This window comes from Urtica dioica, chromosome 9 (assembly GCF_054948205.1).
Source record: "Urtica dioica subsp. dioica isolate 48M chromosome 9, U.dioica_male_clone48M_v1_H2, whole genome shotgun sequence".
Taxonomy (NCBI): Eukaryota; Viridiplantae; Streptophyta; class Magnoliopsida; order Rosales; family Urticaceae; genus Urtica; species Urtica dioica.
This window is the reverse complement of record NC_142764.1, coordinates 8,992,088-9,004,339: the sequence shown is the minus strand read 5'-3', so window position 1 is coordinate 9,004,339 and position 12,252 is coordinate 8,992,088. Positions and strand designations below refer to the sequence as shown.

The 12,252-nt window shown below is 38.1% G+C and overlaps 1 protein-coding gene across 1 annotated transcript; it reads left to right on the top strand.

The window, feature by feature from the left end:
* The first annotated feature begins 7,377 nt into the window (after window positions 1–7,377).
* Window positions 7,378–9,505, top strand: LOC149384833 (berberine bridge enzyme-like 21). Its single transcript, XM_089626296.1, has one exon. The coding sequence runs from the start codon at window positions 7,668–7,670 to the stop codon at window positions 9,267–9,269; it is 1,602 nt and encodes a 533-aa protein (XP_089482422.1). The 5' UTR covers window positions 7,378–7,667; the 3' UTR covers window positions 9,270–9,505.
* The last annotated feature ends 2,747 nt before the right edge of the window (window positions 9,506–12,252 follow it).

The window sequence follows — 12,252 nt, the reverse complement described above, 5'->3', positions numbered from 1 at the left end:
AGTGTTTGTCCAACCCCCCGACGCCTTCAAATAAAATAATGTGACTAAAAATGACAACTTCGAATAGCTTGTACACCCTTCATATAATGGTGTCTCCGCATCATTCATCATGGACTCAAACAATTCCGGTCGCTCAACAAAATCGTCCTCCAAATCATTCATCATTCCGCACATATCATCAATACCATCTTCAACATCATCCTAATTTGCCGTAGAACGAAAAACCTCACCATGGTAGAACCATCTTTGATACGAGGTCATTATTCCATATGCAAACAAATGGGTCCGAACGACATCAATCAAAAAATGTCTATGATTTCCACATTTAATACAAGGACAACGAATAGATTTCACATCTACCATGTTCTCTCTAGCAAAATCACAAAACTCATCTACACCTTTCCGATATATCTCATTCAATCTATTCTCCCACATCCACTTTCTCATCTTCATAGAAAAACCCTAATTATACAAAAAAAATTGTCCATTCTAATTAGTAAACTATCAAGAAAACAACAATTAGAACAAGTTAAAGAAGAACTTACAAGATTTGAATGTGTAGATGAGACTAGTAAACGAGGACGCTCTAGAAGAGTAGGAAAGGTACTGGAAATATTTTTTCGAGTGAGGTTATGAGAGAGTTCAAAGTGAAAAAGACGAGAAATGAGAATTTATATCACCAGTCTCGTGTCACTCGCCAGGGCGACATTTCTACTTCGCTGCGGCGAGGACATTCTACAACGCTTCCATAAGCGTTGTAGAATGTTCTCGCCGCGGCAAAATTATGCGTTCGCCGCGGCGACAAAATCACGCCGCGGCGAGGTACAATTTCGCCGCGGCGAGAATCATACCGAGAGCATCATGTTTCAGACACATAGCGTCGCCGCGGTAACATACATTTTACGCCGCGGCGAATGTATTCCTCACCGCGGCGACAATTCTCTTTCACCGCGGCGAGGATTCTACAACGTTTGTTTAAGCGTTGTAGAAAGGTTGTCGCCGCGGCAGGATTTGTATACTGCCGCGGCGAGGTACAAATCTCACCGCGGCAGGAGTCCTGCGCCGCGGCGGGAACACGTCGTCGCCGCGGCGAAAATCTTACCGAGAGCACCATGTTCCAGACATATAGTCTCGCCGCGGCATCATACATTTTACGCCACGGCGACTGTATTCCTCGCCGCGGCGACAATTCTCTTTCGCCGCGGCGAGGATTCTACAACGCTTGTTTAAGCATTGTAGAAAGGTGTCGCAGCGGCGAAAATTGTATACTGCCGCGGCGAGGACATCTAAGGTTACCTCGCCGCGGCGATGGCACATTTTCGCCGCGGCGAGAATTTTCTGGGTAACTCTCGCTGCAGCGAGAATTTGGTTTCGCCGCGGAGAGGCTCCTACATCGCTTATTCTAAGCGTTGTAGGAGCGTTTTAAAATCTGAAAATTTCAAATTTTTTTAACTACCCGCCCATTTCATATTCTATACTTAGCGTTTTTTTTCAATTTTCCCTCATTCTCATTCCTTATTCTACTTCATTTCTTCTCATCTCTCTCTCCACTACTCATCTCTCTCGTCCCTCTCTCTCTCTCTCCGCCACTCTCTTGCCACCCCGCCCCTCTCTCGCCACCACTCTCTATCTCTCCCTTTCTCCGACCCTCACCTCACTCATCTCTCTCGGCGCCCCCGCCCCCTCCCTCACCTCACTCATCTCTCTCGGCGCCCCCGTCCCTCACCTCGCTGAACCCTCGCGCCCTCGCCCCGCGCGCTCTCTCCCTCTCTCTGACCCTCACCTCACTCACCTCTCTCGGCGCCCCATCCATCTCCCTCACCTCGCCGCTCGCCCACGCCGCCCTTCGGCCCTCACATTGCCGCGCGCCCTCCGGTCTCACCTCGCTCGCGCCCACCCTCACCGCGCACCCTCACCTCGCCGCACGTCCTCACCTCGCCGCCTTCAGCCATTACCTCTCCGGCCCTCATCTCACCACCTTCTCTTCGCCGCCCTTGTGCTCGTCCAACTCCGGGTAATGTTTTTGAACATTTTTACATGGACTTATTTAGTGTGAATTCGATATTGATTTGAAATTAGGAGATATTGTATTGGATTTGAGTTTATTGAATTTAAGTTTGATATTGATTTGATTTGAGAAATATATTTTATATTAGATTGAATTGGGATTGAAATTGTGTTTTTGTTTAGAATCGGATTGGATTTGAGTTTATATTGTGATTGGAGTTGAGTTTATATTGGATTTTTATTACATTTGAGTTGAAATTTTGATTACATTTGAGTTGAAAATTGAAATTATGTTTTGAATTTTGTTTATTAGATTCAATGTCGTCCACTACTACTACTTCTAGCTATAGTGGTAAAAGAAAAGTTAGAAGACAACTAGCACTAAATTCCGATGAAAAAGGAAAAAGAAGAAACACACTTATGAGTCGGGTTAATAAGGCCAAAACTCTAGGTAAAAAAATTCCGGTACAATTTGATGATAAGGGACAACCAATTGGTAAGGAGGGTGATGAGTTGTCGAGTTACTTTGGCGTGCTAGCTAGAGAATACGTTCCACTTTCGATGCGCGATTGGAGATCTAAAGAGAATAATCAAATTAAAGAACGGATTTGGAACGAAATGTTAGAAGGATTTACGATTCCTATTGAACAAAAGCACGATTGCCTTATGAGAGTCGGAGAAGCGGCAAGGTTATTTCGTCATGAGCTATACAGCGATCTACTCAAAGATATCATCAACAATCCAATCGCCTTAAAGAGACCGGCTTGTGTTTCGAAATTCTACACAAGTGTCACCGAAGAAGATTGGATAGCATTTGTTGAGTATAGACGAACCGAAGTGTTCAAACAAACATCGGAACATGGGAAAGAAAATACCGGAAAAAGTGTGTACAAATCTCGAACGGGCCGAAATGGATATCGAAAGCTTGATCAAGAAAAGGTTAGGTTCATTTATTTTTTTAGTTATTCCAAATTTGCCATTGTTTATTAATTATTGTATAATTACTTCTTACTACCACGAAGAAACGGGGGAATGGCCTACGAAAGAGGAACTTTGGATTGACTCGCGAATGAAAGACGTAGATAACTACAAGGATGAGAAAGACAAACTAATGGCAGAAAAATCGTAAGTACTTTACATTTGTTATAACAATCTTTTAATTTTATTTGAAAATAATTTTGTGTAGAAAACGTTATCACAACAAGCAACGCAAGGGACATGGGTGCCGGAATCGGGAAAGAGCATTTTGCAAGAAGCTTTGGGAACGTCGCGAGTTTGCGGTCAATCCAAACACACTTCGCGTTTCAAGTACTTTGTTCCTCCAACGCCGAACGAAGAATTAATTAGGATGCGTCGGGAGATGAGCGAGTTGAAATCTTTGGTGATGAAAGCCTTCGGTGGAAATGGTAGCATTAATGTCGGAGATGCTAATATCGAGTCGCCTAGTGTAGAGCGTGTGGAAGAGAATCTCAAGGACAAGGTTGTTGATGATGAAGAGATGGCAAACGTTGAAGAACACGTTAATGACGCGGTCTCTTTAGGTATGTTCATTATTTTTTTTTATCTATAAAGCTAAATATTTTGGTATTAAGATATTGATATATATTCGCGATTTGCTTAGAACACGACAATGTTGGCGATCGTCCGAAGATCGATCCTAACATCGTTGATGATCGTCCGAAGATCGATCATGTCGTTGTGGAAAAAACCAATAGTGTTCGTGCTAGTTGCTCTTTGAATCCAACCACGCCGGTGACACCGAGTTCGGATGAAAGCGTCGAGTGTCTTCTTTTCATTGATGATGTTGTGAAAGGAGGCACAATTCATGTTGCAAATGGACGAGCGTACATGAATGGAGGCGTAGTTCATTTCTCACCTTTGGAGGAAGGAAATTTACACGTGGCCGTTTTGGGGGTTTTGATTAAAAAATCAAAATTGCCAATTCCCACCGAAGAAGCTCAAACCATTGAAGATGCTATAGGCGAGTTTGTCTCGTGGCCGAAGAGACTCATAGAAATGGACACGGGAATAGAGAGTCGCGGTCCGGTTGTCAAACAACTCTCAAAACTCGGTTTTGAGAGTGAAGCTAGCATCGATGATGCTAAGAAGATTTCGTACAAGGTGATTAATCCCAAGTATCGATTGCTCGCTCAACATGCCAACAAAGTAATGTTACCGGAAGGGGATGTGATTATGGTCAATGTTAGTCCAAGTCTCGCGGCTATCCCGATTCCGGTGTCATTTGAAGATGTTTCCGATTTTTTGCAATACTTGGAAATTGGCGCGGGGAGCATAACGGTTTATATGGAGTAAGAGTTTTCTTTATATGCGTTTTTTAATATCAATATTCAATATTTAGTGTTTTGATCAACTAAATATTTGTTTGTCATAGCTATCTACGCTCGAGGCTAGAAAAGGCGAAGAAGACTCGAAATTATTGGTTTATAAATCCGAGCTTAAGTTCGTACATCGAAAATGACGACGAGGAGGCTTATTTGTCAAAACGAGTCAAAGACGTTGGAAACGTGGTACGACATTGCAAATTTGGTGAACTAGTTTTGATGCCGTATAACAAAGGTGCGCATTGGATGCTCGTTGTCCTCGACCTTTGGAGAAATAGCGCTATGTTCTTTGACCCGTTGAGAAATAAATTCCCAATCGATTTAAATCGATTGATAAAAAGGTAATATTTTGATTTCTTAAATAATTTTTATTATAAATCGTTCTAGATGTTTTTTCTCTTATAATCTCCGTGTTATATAGGGTTTTTGTTGATTTCAAGCTCAAGCATCAAAACGCCCATAGTAACGGGCAATCAACGTACATCAAGGCTTGGGACGCTCCGAGACAAACGGAAAACACGGAATGCGGGTATTTTGTGATTTCTTATATGCGTGATATAGTCGTAGGAGGTGTAGGAAAATTAGAAAATAAGAAATCCTATACAAAGGAGGATTTAGAGAGAGTTAGGGAAGAATGGGTAAGTTATGTACAAACATTTGTTAACTGTGATGATTAGCTAGTTTTTTTTATTGAATTATAGATTGGTTGTAGATGTATATATTAGATTTTGAATGTTTTGAAGATGAGGATATTATTTTTGGTATTGAAGATTATTTTCAGGTGCTAGTATATCGTGTAAAAACAGATTTTGGATTGAAAAAAAATATTCTTGCCGCGGCGAACTATACTTCTCGCCGCGGCGAGAAATATTATTCGCCGCGGCGAGAAAAGATACCGAGAGCAGGCAAATTAGAAATCTTAGTCTCGCCGCGGCGAGATTTTTTCTTCGCCACGGCGAGTTTTTAAAAAAAAAATCATCACCTTCCTACAACGCATAATTATCCGTTGTAGAATCATGTCGCCGCGGCTAAGATTTGACGTCGCCGCGGCGACGTGTAATATTCGCCGCGGCGAGTTGATTCTACAACGGATATAATATCCGTTGTATAAAAATCTCGCCACGGCGAAAATTATATGTCGCCGCGGCGGGGATTTTTTAATTATTTAGAAATTTCACAGTGGATGTATACCGTTGTAGGAGGTTCCACAACGCTTAGATATCCGTTGTAGAAAGTTGGATTCTACAACGGATATTTAAGCGTAGTAGAAGCCCCTTGGATTCTACAACGGATGTTGAAGCGTAGTAGAAGCCCCTTGGATTCTACAACGGATATTTAAGCGTTGTAAAAGCTTCTACAACGCAGGATTCTACAACGCTTGACAAGCGTTGTAGAATCATTCCACAACGGTTTTTAAGCGTTGTAGAATCCTTGTTTTGTAGTAGTGTTAGCTAAATTAAATTACTAAAAAAATATAAACTAAAAGTGAAATAAAATGCGTGGAACATACTAGAAAGAAATCCATAGTGAAAAAGAAAACTTTGTTGTAATAATTACAATCTCAGATTGATTTGTTGTGATCTTACTCTCGGAGCAAGACGTGAAATAATTAAACTTGTTCAAACGCGAGTGAAAAAAATTTCGCATAAATTTATTTTCAGGCTAACTATTTGTCTAGATCTAAGAATTAATGGTACCATATACATTATTGTGTTAGCATATTAATCTATATAATCCGCACATATTCAATTCCCAATGTCAAATATTCGTGGTTACTGAGAATGTATAAATTGTTTTTGTTAAATCTTTACAATAAATTCGAGTGATTCATTGGACGTTTGTTTATCGAACAGTAACTTATTAATAATCAACAAAAGATAGACTGCAAATCTTTTCCGCAAATGCGCGCTTCTTAATCCCAAAAATAAGGCAGTAAATTTCAGTGAATAATTAAATTTAGTAGATATTGTTTGTTGTACGACCATAAATTGAGTATTAATTAAATTTAGTAGTATTGTTTGCTGTACCACCATAAATTGAGTATTTATTGATAGCAATAGAAATACATTATCTCTTACAATCTTATATTCAATAAATCACATCGTATCAATTAAATTATTTATAAAGTATGTGTTTCCAAAATAATATACAATAAAAAAAACTTAATTACATATATATCAATGTATGTAATATAAATATATACAAGCAGTGTGTAATATAAATATACATGTACAAAATAGCTAGTACGCTATAATTTCCTCCAATAAATCAGTATGTAATATAAATATATATGATCCGCGCGTTGTTACAGAATAATTAATATATATTAGTCTGTATGAAGAAATATATATATATATATATATGTCCAAAAATATTTTTGGAGATATTTTTATATTTCTGATAAAAAAAATCGGTACGAATAAACACTAGTTGTGCTTAAGGTGGTCCAATCTTTTATTTTTCCTAAAAAAGATAAAAATTGTTCATTAAACAGTGTTTTCAAAGTAGTATGTATAATATAATATAATATGTATAATATACTTTTTAGCAAAATATATATACGTATAATATACATATATATATATATATATATATATATTTCCATGATATTTGATATCGTCTTAGTGTGGTTGGTATAGAAAACGATGATTGGTACGTCATCAATTCTATTCGATCATCACTTTCCTTTTATTCTAATCATTAAAGCTTTATAACACGGGTACGATTTTCTCACGATTCCCAATCAAAGCATTAAACACTATTTTTTGTTGAAAAATTATCCACGTGTCATAGACTATATGACTCGTTTAAAATCGTTAGTAGTGTTAAATAGCACAACTCTTTTCTAATTTCTAACACGACCAAAAAGAAATGGAAATAAATAATAATAATAATAATAATAATAATAATAATAATAAATGGTATAAATAAAACCGCCAGCTACTTTGGCTAATTATTATTATAATGAAGAATAGGGAAATAATCTGATATCATGATTACGGTGCAAGTGGAAAGAATCCGCTGCAGATTCCAATAATAATAACCATAGTTATCCTCGCAAAATAACAGGCACTCCATCTCCAAATCCCCCAAATTTACACCACCCTCCCCGTTGGGTTTGTTTCAAACGAAAGGTCCAAAACCAAATCCTCTTAATCTCCGCACAAAAAAAAAAAAAAAAAAAAAAAAAAAAAAAACCAACTAATTCTGTAGACGTGGGAATTAGCATTAAAATAAGAAATATACCAAAACAACGCAATCAGAGCCCTATTAATATAGAGAGGAATCACCGACAGAACGATCAACAGAAACGACAAAATGATTCCTCTCCCTCTCCTCGTCGTCGCTCTGAGCCTTGTCTCTCCGTCCTCCTCGGCGGCATCGGATTCCACATACAACACGTTCGTGCAATGTATGCAAAAGAAGACGAACGACAACAAGATCTCAAGCATAATCTACGCCCAGACTAACCCTTCGTACACCTCCGTCCTCCGAGCCTACATCCGAAACGCCCGGTTCAACACCACCACCACAAAGAAGCCCGTCCTCATCGTCACGCCAAAGTCCGAAGCCCAAGTCCCTCCGGCGATCTTCTGCGCCAACGCCACGGGGCTCCGACTCAAGACACGAAGCGGGGGCCACGACTACGCCGGAGTGTCCTACGTGGACTCCGTCCCGTTCCTCATCGTCGACATGTTCGCGCTCAGCTCCGTCTCTGTCGACCTCAAAACGTCCACCGCTTGGGTCGGCGCGGGAGCGACTCTCGGCGAGGTCTACTACGGGATATGGAAACTGAGCAAGTCGCTGGGCTTCCCGGCGGGGGTTTGCCCGACCGTCGGCGTGGGAGGCCACATCAGCGGAGGCGGGTACGGCAACATGATCAGGAAGTACGGCCTGGCTGTGGATCATGTACTCGACGCCAGGATCGTCGACGCGAAAGGGAACATCCTCGACCGGAAATCGATGGGCGAAGACTTGTTTTGGGCGATCCGAGGCGGCGGAGGTGCGAGCTTTGGGGTGATCTTGGCGTACAAGATTGGGCTGGTTCCGGTGCCGAGCACAGTGACGGTGTTCGAGGCGGAGAGGGTTTTGGATCAGGACAAGGACATGACGGACTTTGTCCATCAATGGCAAACGGCGGCGCCGACCACGAACGACGGGCTGTTCATGAGGATGCTCATCCAGCCCATCACTTCCAAGGTCACCAAAGGACAGAAGACGGTGAGATCCACCGTGGTCGCCTTCTTCCTCGGAAAAGCCGACGAGCTAGTCTCTACTCTCGCCAAGGACTTTCCTCTCCTCAGGCTGAAGAAAGAGAACGTCACGGAGATGACCTGGGTCCAGTCTATTCTCTGGTGGGCCAACATTGACGAGAAGAGCCCCGAGACGGTGCTTCTAGACCGCAAGCCCGACTCGGCTACATTCGGGTATAGAAAGTCGGACTACGTTCAGACGCCGATATCGAAAGACGGGCTGACGTGGCTGTGGAAGAAGGTCATCGAGCAAGGGAAGGTTGGTCTGGTGTTCAACCCGTACGGAGGAAGGATGAACCAAGTCCCCGCAGACGCCGCGCCGTTCCCTCACCGAGCCGGGAATCTGTTCAAGATGCAGTACTCGATCAGCTGGCGAGAGCCCGGGCCCGAGGCCGAGGCCAACGCCACCACGCAGATCAGGAGGCTCTACAGCTTCATGACTCCGTTTGTGTCCAAGAACCCGAGGAGTGCGTTCTTGAACTACAGGGACTTGGACATTGGTGTCAATTCCTTTGGGCCCAACAGCTACGAGGAAGGGAAGGTTTACGGGCTCAAGTATTTCGGCCCTAAGAACTTCGATAGGTTGGTGAAAATCAAAACCGCAGTTGATCCTCACAACTTCTTCAAGAGCGAGCAGAGTATTCCTACTTTGCCCCATAAGGCATAGTCAAGTAACCTTTTCGCTCTTGTTTTTTTACACACCGTCCAATCCCATGTCGACTCTGAGCATGTGATTGTTAGACATTAATACGTCATTTACTTTTTATTTGCAAAAGTTCATATTACCGTTATTCACTGAATATATAATGATTCATGAATAAGATTGACAATGGGTTTGCACTTATTTATTTGTAAACTAAAATGACTTTCCGTTTCTTATTGATAAATAAATGGTTTAGGACATCGCTAGTAGTAAATCTATGGGCTATGTAAGTAAAAAAATAAAGAAAAAAAAATCGTTGTTTTTTAATTCAAATCAATTTGTCATTTAAATAATCAAAAGATTTATTATACATTGAATGTATTAATAGCACCAAAAAGTATTTATTTGACCAATTAATTAGGAGAGAGAATGAACACTTTAAAGGAAACTGAATGTATTCATAGCACCAAAAGTATTTATTTGACCAATAAATGGTTTAAGTATTTATTTTAATTAAAATATAATATTGGGAAAATTGTTTTACACACTAAGTAGAAATAAAAAAAAAAAAAAAAAAAAAAAAAACAACAACAACATTCTGTTATTGTTTTTGTTTGTTAATACATTATTAATGAATATGTTTGTCTAAAAACGGAAACTATATGTTACTTAAAAAAATAGTAATATTTATTTTGTTTTCAAACCGACTAAAACTTGTATGTTTTTAGTATGGAATGGAGTATCTTTTTGCATATTCAAGAGTTATAATTGTGTTGTTTGTTAGGATTGTAATAATGATTTTGTTTAAATACGATATATTACTTAAGAAATAAACAATATTCTGTTTTTTTTTTTTTTTTAAATAATCTTTACGTCGGGGTGTTTTTTTTTTTAAACGCTATCTTTTTTTAAAAAACTAATAAGCCTTTTTTGCTTGTTGTTATTGGTTTTTGTGTGTGTGTGTGTGTGTGTGTGTGTGTGTGTGTGTGTGTGTGTGTGTGTGTGTGTGTGTGTGTGTGTGTGTGTTCATATAACAATGATTGAATATTTGATGATTTATGAATGTATTTCACAAATGGATTTGCAGTTATTTATTTGTAAAGTAATGGTATTTTAAAAAGGACTGTCCGTTTCTTATTGATAAATAAATGGTTGGCTCATCGTTAGTAGTAATAAAACACCAACATTATAAAGCTAGCGTTTATTACGTTTAGTAATATCTATCTCCTCCGTTACACATAAAAAGTCCCAAATTTCTCTAGATTTTCTAACCCATAATCAATAAAAATTCAAGCCAGTAGTTTTGTGATGATTCACCGCTAGAGGGATGTCGTCATGCTACAGAGCGAGGATCGCTGTCACTACTGTGAAGCGGGGCTACCGGGTTGGACATGGGGATTTCGTCTCCGGATTCCATTAGTTAAATAAAATAAAGACATATATAACTAATTAGACCAGTTTAAACATATGATTTTTGATTTAACCTATGTTTGACAATTTTTAGGAATATAGCAAAATGGCTTATGTGGCAATAATTAAGGTCTAACTTGCCCTTATTTATTAATAAATTCGTCATTTTCTCTCTCTTATTTTTTTCAAATGATTTTTTGCATCAAAACTTCAAAAATTCGTATATTTCTCATACGAACTCGAAATTGAGTGATTTTAGATCCTACAAATTCGTGGTATCGGGATCTTCAAAAATAGACGCATTGTGTTTGATGAAAAATTATTTTTAATGCATCATATTTACGTTTCTATTTATTTTTTGATAATTTCAAAAAATTCAGTTATTTCCATATTTAAGGTAGTAAAATGATTTTTCTGCATCTATGGTATTAAACATGATTTTTCATCAAACACAATGGCTCTATTTTTGAAGATCTCGGCGTCACGAATCCGTAGGGTTTAGAATCACTCAATTTCGTGTTCATATGAGATAGATATGATTTTTTGAAGTTTTTATGTAAAAAAAAGTGTAGGAAAAAGTATGAGAGAAAAAATGACGAATTTGTTAATAAATATGGGCAAATCAGACCTTAATTATTGCAACATAAACATGTTGGCTATTTCCCTACAAGTTGTGAAACGTAGGCTAAAAACAAATTTCATAATTTTATTTTGGCTATTTTGCTACACTGCCCTAAAATAAAATTCAAAAATATTATTAAGATTGCAAAATTTGTTTAGAGAGAGATGCTAGGTTTTTTTTTCCTCTATGGCAATGATGGAAACATGATAGGAGATTTTTATAATCAATGGAGCAGATGGAGATCGTCGAGCTGCAGGGCATTGCCAGTGTCAAAGAGGTATTTTGTAACGGTTTACCCAAGGATTAAAATATCGATATTGATATCGAAGTTTTAATTTTACTGATATATCGAGTATCGACAGATATCTTATAACAATTTTAATATCGACTACCGATGATATCGATGCTATATTGACTACTGACGGATATATCGACGAAAATCCTATAAAAAATAGATAATATGTATATATAATTTAATAACAATTATATTTTAAATAGATATATATATATATATATAACATATATATATATATATATATATATATATATATATATTTGTATCTATAAACATAAGTAATGAATGGATATATAACATTTATTTGAATTTTGAACCACTTGATTTTAACTTGAAACAAAGATATTCAAAAATAAAAATAAAAAATAAAGCATTTTTTTTTATAATATTTAGCTGAAAATAAAGTTCACCTAATTGTTAAATTAAAAAATTGAAAGAAATAACTCCTTATAAATCTATGTGATTCTATGAATTTTAAGAAGCAACAATTGGTCTTCATCGACCCAAGAACTCAATTTTAAATTTTAGGCCTGTTTAGAGCTATAAGAATTGGTATTTCAAGAATAACTTTTCTATTTTGGATGTTGTAGTAACTTTTCTTTAAATATAGATATTTTGATAATAAAAACGACATTTAAGCTGTTATATTAATTTTTATACCGAACTTCCCGTTTTTCCTT

Bases quoted from the DNA above. Each gene is read 5' to 3' on its own strand.
- LOC149384833 (XM_089626296.1), top strand. From the start codon at position 7,668: ATGATTCCTCTCCCTCTCCTCGTCGTCGCTCTGAGCCTTGTCTCTCCG.